The sequence below is a fragment of the Poecile atricapillus genome, chromosome 5 (genome assembly GCF_030490865.1).
Source record: "Poecile atricapillus isolate bPoeAtr1 chromosome 5, bPoeAtr1.hap1, whole genome shotgun sequence".
Classification (NCBI taxonomy): Eukaryota; Metazoa; Chordata; class Aves; order Passeriformes; family Paridae; genus Poecile; species Poecile atricapillus.
Window position 1 is genome coordinate 10,608,902 of NC_081253.1, and position 12,561 is coordinate 10,621,462.

At 40.2% G+C, this 12,561-nt stretch overlaps 1 protein-coding gene across 1 annotated transcript in view; it reads left to right on the top strand.

Annotated features, from left to right (window-relative positions):
* Window positions 1-12,561, top strand: part of ADCY5 (adenylate cyclase 5) — a 205,207-nt gene that overhangs the window by 165,799 nt on the left and 26,847 nt on the right. Inside the window, exon 9 of the mRNA XM_058839754.1 lies at window positions 8,638-8,660. Within this exon, the coding sequence (XP_058695737.1) occupies window positions 8,638-8,660 (23 nt within the window). The remainder of the gene's footprint in view (window positions 1-8,637; window positions 8,661-12,561) is intronic.

The window sequence follows — 12,561 nt, forward strand, 5'->3', positions numbered from 1 at the left end:
AACAGGCTGTATAAGAAGCTTCTGAAATCCCTGATTTTCCTGTATGAATCTTAATTATTTTATTCAGGGCTTTTCAGTCTGGAAAATCACAAAATCCTTTGCAAATATCGAAACAATAAGGTTAAAAAGACCCTATTAGGAGAATGTATAGGGAATAAATAATATATGAATAATATGAGATACATGTAAAGATTTTATAAAGTTTCCAGTCTAGGCTGTGTGGAGCTTCATGCCATCGATCTCCGCTCTTTGTACAGGAGCCAGCTATACCCCCAACATTGCTGACAGATACTTGTCTAGCCCTTATTTAAAGACCTGAAAGAATGGAAAACCCACAGTCTTGCTGGGCATTCCTTCAACAGTTTTATGATTTTTCATAATGTTTTACTTCACATGTCCTGACTTTAGTTTGAAAACATGGTGCTGCATGAACTATTCACAATAGACAGAAGACAGTTTTTCTCTCCTTTACAATTATGCTCTCTGTGGTTGAAGACTATAACCTAGAGTCTCTGCACAGCTCTGATTCCCTGGTCAAATTTGTTCCCTACTTGGTGCTTTCCAGCCCAATGGTTGTTCTTGCTCCCACTGAGCACTGGGCATTTCATTGGTAAGAGGGAGTGCCCTCACTGAGCCCAGCACTCATCCTGAAGTTTTATTAATCAGGGAATCAAAGAATGGCCTGGGTTGAAAGGGACATTAAAAATCATCCCATTCCAACCCCTCTGTTGTAGACAGGGACACCTTTCCCTAGACAGCTTTCTCAGAACTCTGTTCAACCTGGCCTTAAACAATTCCAGGGAAGGGGCATCCACAACTTGTCATGTCAGACATTACATCCCAAAACGCCCCTTCAATTCCCTGTACAACAGTACCATGGTGGCCTCCTCACATGAGGACTGCTGCTCAGAATACGCTGGACATTTTTGAGGTCTTATAACCAGACTTGACACAGCCTGATGCTAGCTTCCAAAACAAAAAAAAAGGCATTGTGTCATGAGTTCTAATCATTTGTGGGAAGTCTTTTTATTGGATCTTAAGGCCATCATAGGTGTTTTACACCGGCTGGTATGACAGCTTAGATTGTTTCACTGGTACATGCTTTGGGGAAGGTTTGCTTCAGAAGCACGTTCCTCTGAGTTGTCACAATCAAATAGAAGCAGAGTGGCTAACGGGATTACTGAGTGCTGTGTACAAGCCTGGCAGATTTCTTTTCATTTTCCAGCTGCTGGAAAGGTTAAACATTAGGAAGTTTAGGAAGAGAAAGAGGAAGCCCTGAAGATTGCAAAGCTGGTTTCAGTCTGACCATGCTTCTGTCATGAGGCTGAGAACAGCTAATGAACCATTTAATTTGCAGTGAAATTGTGTATGAAGTCGATGTTAGTTACAAGGTAAAAACTGACATAAAATCAAATAGAGATTATATATGTGTAGGAAATATTACTACATGGAGATGTTAAAGATATGAGACAAGGTTATAAAAATGGATCCTGGATATGGCTGGCATGATAAAGAACAAGCTCTTTCAGGTAGGTGCTGCCTGATTCCTTGTGCTGCTGCTCAGAGCTCTGCACATCTGCACATGATATTTGATTGCTTGGTGTTTGTTTTCTAATGAAATAACACTCATCTACAAGCAGGGTCATTCAATGATAAAATACTTCTTTGTCTTGTTCCCCCTGTCCTAAATCAAACAGTTCTTTGCATTTTGTATTGTAAATACAGCTCATTTCCTCTCTTTATGTCTCCAAGTTGCCCTTACAATAGATCTTGTTACTTGGAAATCAAAATGGGGTAACAGGTGCCTCAGAGGAACAGATGCCATAGCTGGTTCTGTGCCAATTCTACCTCTTAAATATCAGAAACAATTAAAATTGAAAATAAAAGCTCCATAGACAAGTTTTCCTCAGTAAGCTCTGTCAAAGAGAATTGGATTTGAGTCCACGAATCAGGCACCAAGGGTTCACCCTCCTTCGAAAGGTTTCATTTAACTGCAGGTCATCATTATCCTCTTTTCCAGCAATCATCTGCTAAATCTAGTAATTGCAACACTGACGTCAGCAAAGCTGGACACAGGCTCCCAATGGAGAAGAATTTGACCCAATATTTTTTCACTGCTATTGTAGTAATCTAACTCGTAATCAAGCAGGGAGAAACTCTCAAAATCCTTTCTGCTGTAATCTCCATGTATTGCTGTAGATCTGGGAGGAAAATGTTAGTCTAGTCTGGGTTTTATTGAGCCAGTTTGGTGTTGATAGCTCTCAAACAGCAAGGGGAGGAATTCCCATGACACCCATCCAGCAGTTATACTGTGTAATTGCCTTGGTGCTCACCTGGAAAAAGGGTTTGCCTGATTCACATGATCCATGGGATCTCATATAAGTGAGTGGGAGTACAGTGTACTTTGCTCAAATTGTCAGAGGCTTTACACTGTTTTGTATCCTCATCTGCTAGCCTAATTTTTATTCTAGTTGATCAGGACTTGCAGTCATCCTTGATTACTTATTTAAAAGAGGGATAAGAATCCCTCTTTTTAAGATAGAGTTTGATATTGGCTTAGAAACCTTGCACTGGTAATTTTTCCTCCATTCCATACCCTTTTCTAGAGTAAATTTTACTTATACAGGGAAAGGTCATTTGGATTAAGACAGTACTAAAATGTGTCAGACTGGTTTTGAGTGGGGACTAAATTTAGTCTGCAGAAATAAAGATATAATTCCCTTTTATTCACAGAAACATTTCCTCTGATGTTCATGGAAGCATTGCACAGGTGGATTTGTGGCACTGACCAGAATGATTTCCAAAGTTTCCTCAAGCAGACAGTAAGCCTTAATGCAGGTCAGCAGGTTTGGGTCTGGGTTTCAGAGAGGGTGAGCAGCTCTGGCCAGTACCAGTGGGCAATTTCAATTAAGGCTGGTTAGGCTTGGATCCAGTCTGTCTGCATCTGATTAGAAGGCTAACAGTAGTTTCTGGAGAAGTTTGTTGTGTTTATCATAATTTGGAGCATAGACATGGAAGGGCAGAGATTATGGAGCCAGGAACTGATTGAGAGCATTTCTAGGACTGCTTATTTTTATGTTTGCTTTGCAATTTCTAAAAACTGTTCACAAATGAGGCACAGAACCAGAAACCATTTCACTTGAAAATGTGACCTTTGGACTGGAGAAATTTGGATTCAGAGTCGCAGAAAACTGGAAAGTGTGAGCAACCTGCACTTTTCAGTGGTGTGAGTTCAGAGACAGAAGTTAATTAAAAGTAAGGTAGAGAAAGCCTATATCAAGGTAGCCTATATCAACCAAAGTAACCTCTTATGATCTCTAGGTTTAAATCTGATGGCCCAGATAAATTCATGGTATTGGCCAGGTCTGGTCTGCCAGCTGAGGACTGTCTACAGAATCATTTTAGAGTTGAAGAAAGCAGAGGGTTTCACCATCTGTGATGAGTGCCGTGGAATGAAAGTCTATTTATCAAGTGGGGTGGGCTGCAGAAATGGAGCACTTCAGCTTTCCTTTTCAGACCTCATTAGTCTGTGTTCCAGCTATAGCAGACACACTCATCATTTAATCTGTTTCATAAACTGGTTTTCTTCCAGTCTGTTGTTCTGCACTTAGATGCTTGTTAAATATCCTTCCTATCAGGCTTTATTCTTTCTGGACTCTGGAAACAGAAATTGTGTTATTTTTGGCTTGAGTGCTTTGAAGTCCTTCAGTTTTGCTTCTACATTTACACCTGACAGCATCTATCTTCATAGCCTTGTCTTTTTGACCACAGGGACAAAGCAGAAGGTACAACAGTGCTGAAAATAGATGTGAATAATTAGTTTTGTGGTACAGCCAAAACAGGTTTGTTTTTAACAACATCCACTCTCAACCTGTCACTCTCCCTTTCTGTTTTCCATGGTCACTGTCTCTGGGAAGCACCTCTGCAAGTTGGCCTTAACTCTTACAAAGCTCATTTTGTGTCCCTAAGTTGAAAGTTATTTTCATTTCTGCTTTAACATCATGTAAGTTCTATTTTGACTTTCTTCTGGGAATGAGAACAGGGCAAGAAAAATTAGTTTCTTTGTCATTTTTGCTTTTAAGATCTTTGCTGGAGTTGAGAACAAAGTTTTTAAGGGTGGAATTCATACTTCCCACACACATTGCCATTAAGAAGGTCATGAAGCTCATCAGCCCCTCTACTGTCTTATTTTTGGAGTTAAATGAAAAGTTAAAAGCATGTAAAATCTATTCCACTTTTCTTTGCATATTTACGATATGGTAATAATTCCAGCGAGTGTTCTAGAAGTTAGAATTATTATTTCTAATTGTTCTTGATTTGAAGTGTTATGGTATTGCAGTCAGCTTGTCATGTCTTTGACAAACACTTTATCATACTATTTAAGGAATCAGTTTTAATCTTCAAAGAAAAGGGCTTAGCTAATTTAGAAGTCAAGCAGAGAGATGGCAGTCATATGAGCTTTTAGCACAATAGATACTCATATAATATCCCCCATAAAGTAATAAGCCTTAGGGGCCATAGGGACGGATGCAGTAATATAACATTCCTTTTTTTCTTCCTCCTGCATGTCTACTCCCACTGAGGATGTCAGTATAGATTCTGAATCAGCTGACCTGCCATAAAAAAATAAGGCTTTTTTAATAATCTCCTGTGGAAAAGACAAAAGAGCAGAGCCTTTAAGGGAGTTGATTCAGCTGAGTTTGGGTTAATGTTTCCAAAGTCAAAGAGAGGACTGTCTTAGTCTCAGAGCAATTAATAAATGCTATTACCTTTGCTTTTGCATTCTGATGGCAGAGTAATACAGCTTCCTGGGGGAATGAGAAAAACACCGGTATCAGGGATATTTAAAATGAGACTGAATAAAATTTGCATGAGGTCCTATGTGCAGCAGTCCATTAGTCCTGCACTGTGATAAGGCCTATATCATGCCTTGTAGTCCCTTCTAGAGGAAAGAAATGCTGGCCTGAACAAGGGCTACTTTATCATCATGATTATGGAGCTATTCTTGAACTCCTGTGAACTCCTGTCTGTCTGATTCTTGTAGCCATCATCACTTCTGCCATTTTCATCCCTGCTGACAATTCCCAGCCTTTTCTTCATAGCGTCCTAAAAAACCACTGGCATTGTTTCAGCCTGCTGGGTACAAATCCATAAGCAGACAAGAGAGGATTTATATTCTTATGTCCAGGAATTGCTTGTTTCTCTTCCTATCCCTTTACACATCCTCTCCTAAATGACAGGCACCCCATTTCTATCAGCCTTTTTGTTTTTCTCGGGGGTTCAGATTTCTATATGCATTTGTGCAGAAGTGCCAATTTTGGCATATCTCTGTGCAGCAGTAAACAAACAAGCTGAGCCCAGCCCAGCTGTCCAGCCTCCAGTGGGACACACACACAGATGGCATGAGGGGTGCTGGACAGTGCCTTTAGTGCCTTGTGTTTCTCTTTCCTGCTTGAGTTTGGAAGTTTGGCTACCAGATTATGAGCAGGAATGAAGAAAAATCCATGTAGACCCTATTCCTGCAGGGTTGGTTGTGTGTTTATCCTGTGCATAACAGAGACCATTGCAATTGACGGGAGCAGCCTTACTCTGAGCCAAGGGCTTTAAATGGAACAAAACTCCTGACTTCTGAAGATACTAAACCATTTGCCAGCTGTGGAGAAGGGAAAAAAAAGACCAATATGTCGTTAGTGCTCAAGCCCTGTGCAAGGGGAAGGAAATAATTTGAAGTGCAGAGTTTTCAATGAACCGAGCCTGCCCACGAGACTGGGGGAGGTGAAAGCACATTAACCAAAACCCAGGGGGAAATTTCCTTCCCAATCCAAATCAGGGTGGGCAGCGTGGGATTGGGAAGGATCAGGGCAGCATGACCCTGAGCATGTGATCACCTCCTCCGCCTGAAAGGCTTCCTGGTGAGTGATTGAAACATGGATGCCTGAGTGGAGACGGAGGAAAATCACTGGTCACCACCAGATCCTAGAGGTATATTTGCTCTATATCCTGTCAAAGTCTTCCAGTGCAAATAAGAAAGATATCATGTAATAAATGACCAGTTTTTAAGGAGCTGTGTTTAAGGATTTTTTTCCTAAAATAATCCCAAAGACTTTTCTCCATAACAATTCCATTTTTGGCATTTCTACTTGAAGTATCTTTAGTATGAAATGGGAGTGTTTGAAGTGAATCATTTAATTTGCTTAACTTAAAGAAGTTCCTACAACATTTAATTTTAAGCTGATTCTCTCTAATTAAAGTTCAAGTCACTCTTAAATATTTAGCCTCATTAAATGAAGATCTGGTAAGGAAAATGTGATAGTCTTTTCCTTTTCAGCTTTACCTGAATTATGTATTTTTTTGGTCTTTAGTTTTGAAACACCAATTTAATTTGAGTTACCAGCAAGAATAATTTCCAGAATTTCAAGCACAATTTAGTATCATCAATTGAAAAGCTACATCAATTAATTCTCTTTTATTTTAATTACTTCCCTTGTAGCAGTTTTTCTGAGGGAAAGAAGCAGGGCAGAGTCAAACTCCATGTGGATAAAGTGTTCACCCATATAAATGGCCAGTTAAATATTTTTCCACACTTGAAATATTGGGGAATTTTTTGAAGATGTGTTTGCTGAGGTGTTCTAGTAACTTGACCTGGTCAGCCTGTGTCCTCCAACTTGTACATCTCTAAGGCAGGAGTGGGAGATCTGTGTTTTGTTTGAGGCATTCAGTGAGGTGGAGGGTTACAGAGCTGGTTGTGAAAATCAGACCATTTTAGGGGACTCTCCCACTGCAGTCTGTTATCCAGTTCCCAACTGGCTAAGCTTGAAAATATGACCTTGATATCTATCTAATAAGCAAGTACTGGCTGTTTTCTCATCGCTTCCCTCTGCTTATTTCTTGCCTGGTAGCTATCCATCTTCAGTTGATTTTCCTTTTTTTTTTTTTTCAGCCTAAGTGACTATGACACCAGACAAATTAGTGAGCATTTTGTCTCCATGATTAATCAGTGAGCTTTCTACTTTGGCACTGTGTTGTAGGATTACTTAGAGGATAAATAAATAAATCAATCAGATATTTCTGACAACTGTAAAATAATTAGGCAAAAGAAGAAGGGAAAAAACCACACAACAAAAAACTGAATGATCATTTCACTCTTTTTTTTTTTTTAATTTTTTTTTTTTTTAAATTTTTTTTGGCTTGGATAACTGGACATGATAACTTTAAATCAACATTACTATTTCCTTCTTCCCACTGGATCTGCTGGTTGTTGTGACATGGGACTGAGAGGCTTCCTTGATCTGAATTCCGATGAGTTAAGTTGAAGTGGCATTTTCTGTTTAGGAGTGTGGTTTTAGTCTGAAATACAGAAGGTAAAAATGGAAACTGCTCTCTCAGTGAATCTCAGTCCTGGCTGCTGATCTGAGTGACAGACCTCACTTTTTCCCTCTGGCAAAGCTGGTGCTGTTCAGGGACACTGTGTTGGCTTTCCTTCTGCCATGTGGCCGCATTCCTAACTCATTGCAAGGGCAAAATCTGTTCTCGTTTAGTGTCTGGTCAGTGTTGATGTTTCTGATGGTGTTGGACGAGGCAGCTGTGGGAAGACTTTTGCCCAAAGACGTTAGATTTTCAGTCAGGATGGATTTCAGCATGCTGACCCCAGAACGGTTGTTGCTGCAGGTCCAGCAGCTGGAAAATCCTCATGTGCCCCAAGCAGTTTTGGCCTGAAGTCTCTGGGAGAAAAACAAAAGCAATCCTACGTATCTCCCAGCTACATTTGTTTTATGTTTTGGAACACAGGGTACAAATTCTGTGCTTGAGTATTTGACCCTACTTGTCAAATATACAACTTTCTTGACTACAGTTAAATTTAAGCCGAGATGTCAGAGGGCACATTTTGTTTCAGCCTGTGCAAAATGGCAATTTTGTTGCAATTTGGTCTGTTAGGTATGTTAATGCTAAACACATAAACTTATGCCTCCATATAAAATTTCGTGTAAGGCCTTCTAGCCATTAAAACTATGGATAACTCATAAATACTTACACTTAATTGGTTCAGGTGCTTCTGAAAGAATTGTGAATATTTGGGCTATTGCAAATATTATAACTAATTCCTGAAATCTTTCTCAAGGAAACATGGTCTGTGTGTTCATGTGATGAGGGAAGGAGCAGGGAGACCCCTGGGAGAGATGAAAACAAAAAACGCATCCATTGCCCTTAGCTGAGCCCTGACATAAAGAGATGCAGCTTTGTTGAATACAGAGGTTGATTTCTGTTATTGTTCTGCGTTTTGTTTCAAGTAAAATACATCCTCAGTTATAATATCAGTATAATTTCCATTGTATCATTTGTAATGGTAACTGCTAAAAAGAAGACACCTGAAATAAAGTGTGCCAGCAGTCAGCTGAAACATTTCCTTTATCTGCACTTCCATGAATTAATATCTGAAGGAATGTGTTTTTCCAAAGCTGCTCTGTCTGCCCGCTGACACCGCTGCACAAAATATTGTTGTGGGTGGGAAAAGCCGTCCATCCACACCTAACAAATGAGCGCCCTGAGAAGTCCCCTGTGAGACAGCGTTCCCGGGATGCTTTGTGCTCTCAAGGTCAGCCTGTTTGCTCACCCTTGTGCCCTTTTCCTTTCTTTCAGGGTTTCGAGGACCCCAAGGACAAGTAAGCAAATTTACTTCTGTCATACACTGTTATGTTTACACGTTTGGGATTTTTTTCTCATATTAAAAAAGGACAAAAATTGATGCCCGGAAGCCAAAAATAATGCTTGGACTCCCCAGAGGTTTGCCCTGGAGGGAAAGCCAGTTGAAGGCACAGGATTGACTGATGTGCATTCAGAACAGCCACTGCCCTCAAAACATTTATTTGTTTGGTGGTTCTAACTTGTTTTTATAATTAAAATGCTTTTGCTGCACTTCCTCTTGCCCCAAATAATCTCCACTCTTTGAAAATAACCCAGGACAAAATCTTCCTCCAAAGTGTTGGACATCTCCAGTAAGAAAGTTTTATGTCTATATTAAAATGCCTGTATTGTTTCTGAGTTTATTTGCATATATTTTATATTACTCATTATTGCACATTACTTATTTCTACATATAAAAATAAACTCAGAAATGATAGCTTGTTTGAAAAAGTAAATTCAAAGTTTCGTGCTCTAAAATATAGCCAAATTTTAGCACCATTTTCATTTTTTTCCTCTAGAACCTTAGAGAAATGGTTAAAATAACAATTTAATGAGAGTGGTATTTTGAAAAATTGCCTTTGGAGGAAAAAGCCCAAACACATTCACTTTTTAACTTCTACAACTGGACATAACGAAAGCATTTCCTGTATTGAAGGTGTTTAGAATAATTTCACATTCTGTCCCGCTGAATGGAATTAATTATAAGCTTGCTTAGACCAAGTTAGGCAACAGTAGAGGAGACTGGTGCCTAAAATATGTTGCTGTTGCTCCTTATCATGTTTCTCAGGCTGCTGGTCAGGGCCCAGTGGATTTCTGTGAGCTGGGACAGGTAAATGCTTCTGTGGGCTCAAGGCATCCAGCTGTGGGAAAATTCACATTATGGTTGTTGAGCACAGAAAACAACTGTCTAAAAGGAAAGTGATAAGTTTGAACATGGCAATATTAAGAGTCATTTTCTCCTTCCCTTGCCCTTCCCTGCAAACTGAATTTTTGTAACATTTAGCCCTGTGCACCCTGGGATGTTTCACTGGTCCCACTGTTTCCTCTTGTATCCATGGATGCTGGGAACTCAGTTGATATTAGAGATGCTTTGGGGAAAAAAAAACCTAACAGATTACAACAAAATAATTCATAGGAATACAGAAATTTTCAGTATCCCTCATGAAATAGTATTTTTCCTCGTGGTTTCTGGGAGAAAACAGAAAAATCAGCTGCCTCAGTGCTGGCCTACAGCAGAGTCACCCAAAGCTGAGGAACAGCATCTCCTCTGTTGCTCCAAGGACCATAATATCTGGTCTCCATCCTGTAGTTTGAAAGGTTCCTTAGGCTGTTACAGCCAATAGCTGAGCTGTCTCACTCAGAGTGGTGCCAGCTTATTATACAGATTTCAGGATTTTTGAATTCCTGTTTCAGTACCAAAAGAAGCTACTACTTGCCTCTGATTCTCTTTATCCAGAAATCTGTTTAACTCAAGTACAAAAATTTGGCAAAAACAAATCTCTAGCAGAGGATGTTCGTGGTGAGAATGGCTAAAATTAGATACCTAAACCATGTTGAGAGCTAAGGCAGTTCCTTCACATGCAGAAATACTGAGGGTCAATACTTTTGTCTGGCAGCAGAGGAAGACATGGGCACCAACACATGCCTGAGAACAGGACCAAACCTTATGCGCCTGAGTGCAGGTTTAGTTACTGAATCTAAGCATGAAGCATTTCAAATTATGGCATACGTGTAGTTTTGGCTGTGGTCACACTCTGCATTGGCAAAAAGTAATTAAATCAGCAGCACATTTTTGGACCACTCTGAAGCCAGCATCTCTGCATTATTGGTAGTGTTCACATTTACAAGCAGAGTGAAAAAGTTGCTACAAGCGCTTCTTTCTGCTGTTCCTGTCCCTTGACACAATTTTCTGTTGGCTGCATTTGAAGAAATCTCAGCACTGGTTTTCGGATGTGTTTTGGGAAGCTTCATGGCAGCCTGAAATCCTCATTTCCACACCATCCCACCCACCAACCACACTATCAATATATCAAAAGGCATTTTGACATGAATTTCTTTAGTCCATGGCAGTACCTTAGCTCTGACTTACAGGCACTGCCTCTAGGGCACTCCTTAGCACAGGGAACTTTTGTATGCCAATTTAAAATTCCATTTATGCAAATGTACCCAAACTTGCAGTACTGTAATTTAGCTTGGGTACAATGGGCTGTGAAAGTCACCTGAGCAGCTCAGTCTGTGTGAGGTGACTGAGCTTCCCTGCAGTGTGAGGGTGGCTGCCCACTGCCAGTGTCCCAGGAAGGCAACTTAGAACCAGCAGAGGGATTTCTACACAACCTTGGAGGTTACTGTAGTATTAGAAACACCCTGAGCAGTAAAACAACCTATTATAAACCTGCAGGCAGCTGAGGTGGAGACCAAGCAGGCAGGTTCTTCTCTTTGCATCTTCCTGAGTGGCATTTTCAGACTGGAACTTGAAATTTGATTTTGCTTTGCCAAGAGTCCTTTGCTTTGGTCCCAGTGCAAAATGCATCACATCTCCCGTGCATGGTAAGAAATGGGGAAATGTGAATGACCCAAGTGTGTGCATAACTCACAAGATCTTGGAAGACATTCTGTAAATAAAAAGCCTAATGATTTCCTTGCTCATTTTTATGAGCCCAGAAGACATTGCAAGGACTGAATGAAAATAAGCAGCATCCCCTTGAATGCTAAAGCAGATGTACTTCCTCTGAGGAAGTAAATTGAATGCCCTGACCTTACAGGGAAAAAAAACACTTTTATTTTCTGATTATATGCATTTCTAGGAACTAAATAACTTTTAGAGCCCAAAAATAAGAAAATTCTTTCCCCAACCCCTCTGAAATACTAAGGTTGGCTAAAATAGAGACCTTGAGACAAAGTAGGCTTGTAATTGCTGTATGGCCACTAAATAGATGCACTGATGTGTTGTCATGGCCCAGCTGAGATGCAGGCACCTCAACTCACTGCCTGGGCCAAGGAGAGGCAGAATGGAAATAAGCAGATACACCTGATTTATTTATCTCTTGCCAAGAGGTGCACAGAAGAATTGAGATACAGAGGGCTTCTTAAAATCTGATCCAGTTTTGCAGAAAGCTTTAAAAGAGCCTTCCTTTTGGAAAGGGACCTTTAACTTTTAAAACAGAGTCACATTCTAGTTTGTAAGCTGCTTTCCAGCACAGCCTTACCTGTGGGAGCCTGCTGGCTGCAACACAGAGTGTGTTGTGTGCTCTGATGCAGTACAAATGAAACCAGGGAAATAAAGCAGAGTAGCTTTTCATCATGCTTGTCAGACCCCAGGATTTTTCCTCCAGAGTGCCTAAACTGAGGGTCTCACAACATGAGCCCTAAGTTGCTGTGCCACCATGGGGTTTGCACACAGAAATAGTTATGTGCTGGAATATACCCCAATGCAAGGGAGGGGCATATTTCAGTGCATAACTATTGGCAAACCCTGGGGATAACCTGAGCAATCATGCAAGCAGAGCAGAAAAACAGCACTTCAGGATTAGCTTTTAATTTCTGCCTATGGCTCGTTTAAGGGCAGACCATTAAAGTGGCAGCATCAAGTCATTAAAAAACTGTTAGATTTTAAAAATAACTAGAATCTGGGGAGGTGCTTCAGGTTTCCTGATCCTCAGTGCAAAATGCCTCAGGACAATTAAGTTTACAGTGTTATTTTTTCTCAACAGTTTTTCAAAATCAGTTTCATTTTTTTGAAGCTATAGCAGAGATTCAGCAAAATGGTGATACAAAAGATTATAATCTTGTTCCACGTATTTAGAAAGCAGAATCTAATTTGTATTTTTTTCTTCTGCTGCCTTTTTCTTTTGCAACCTTTCCTTAAGTAAATACCTTGTA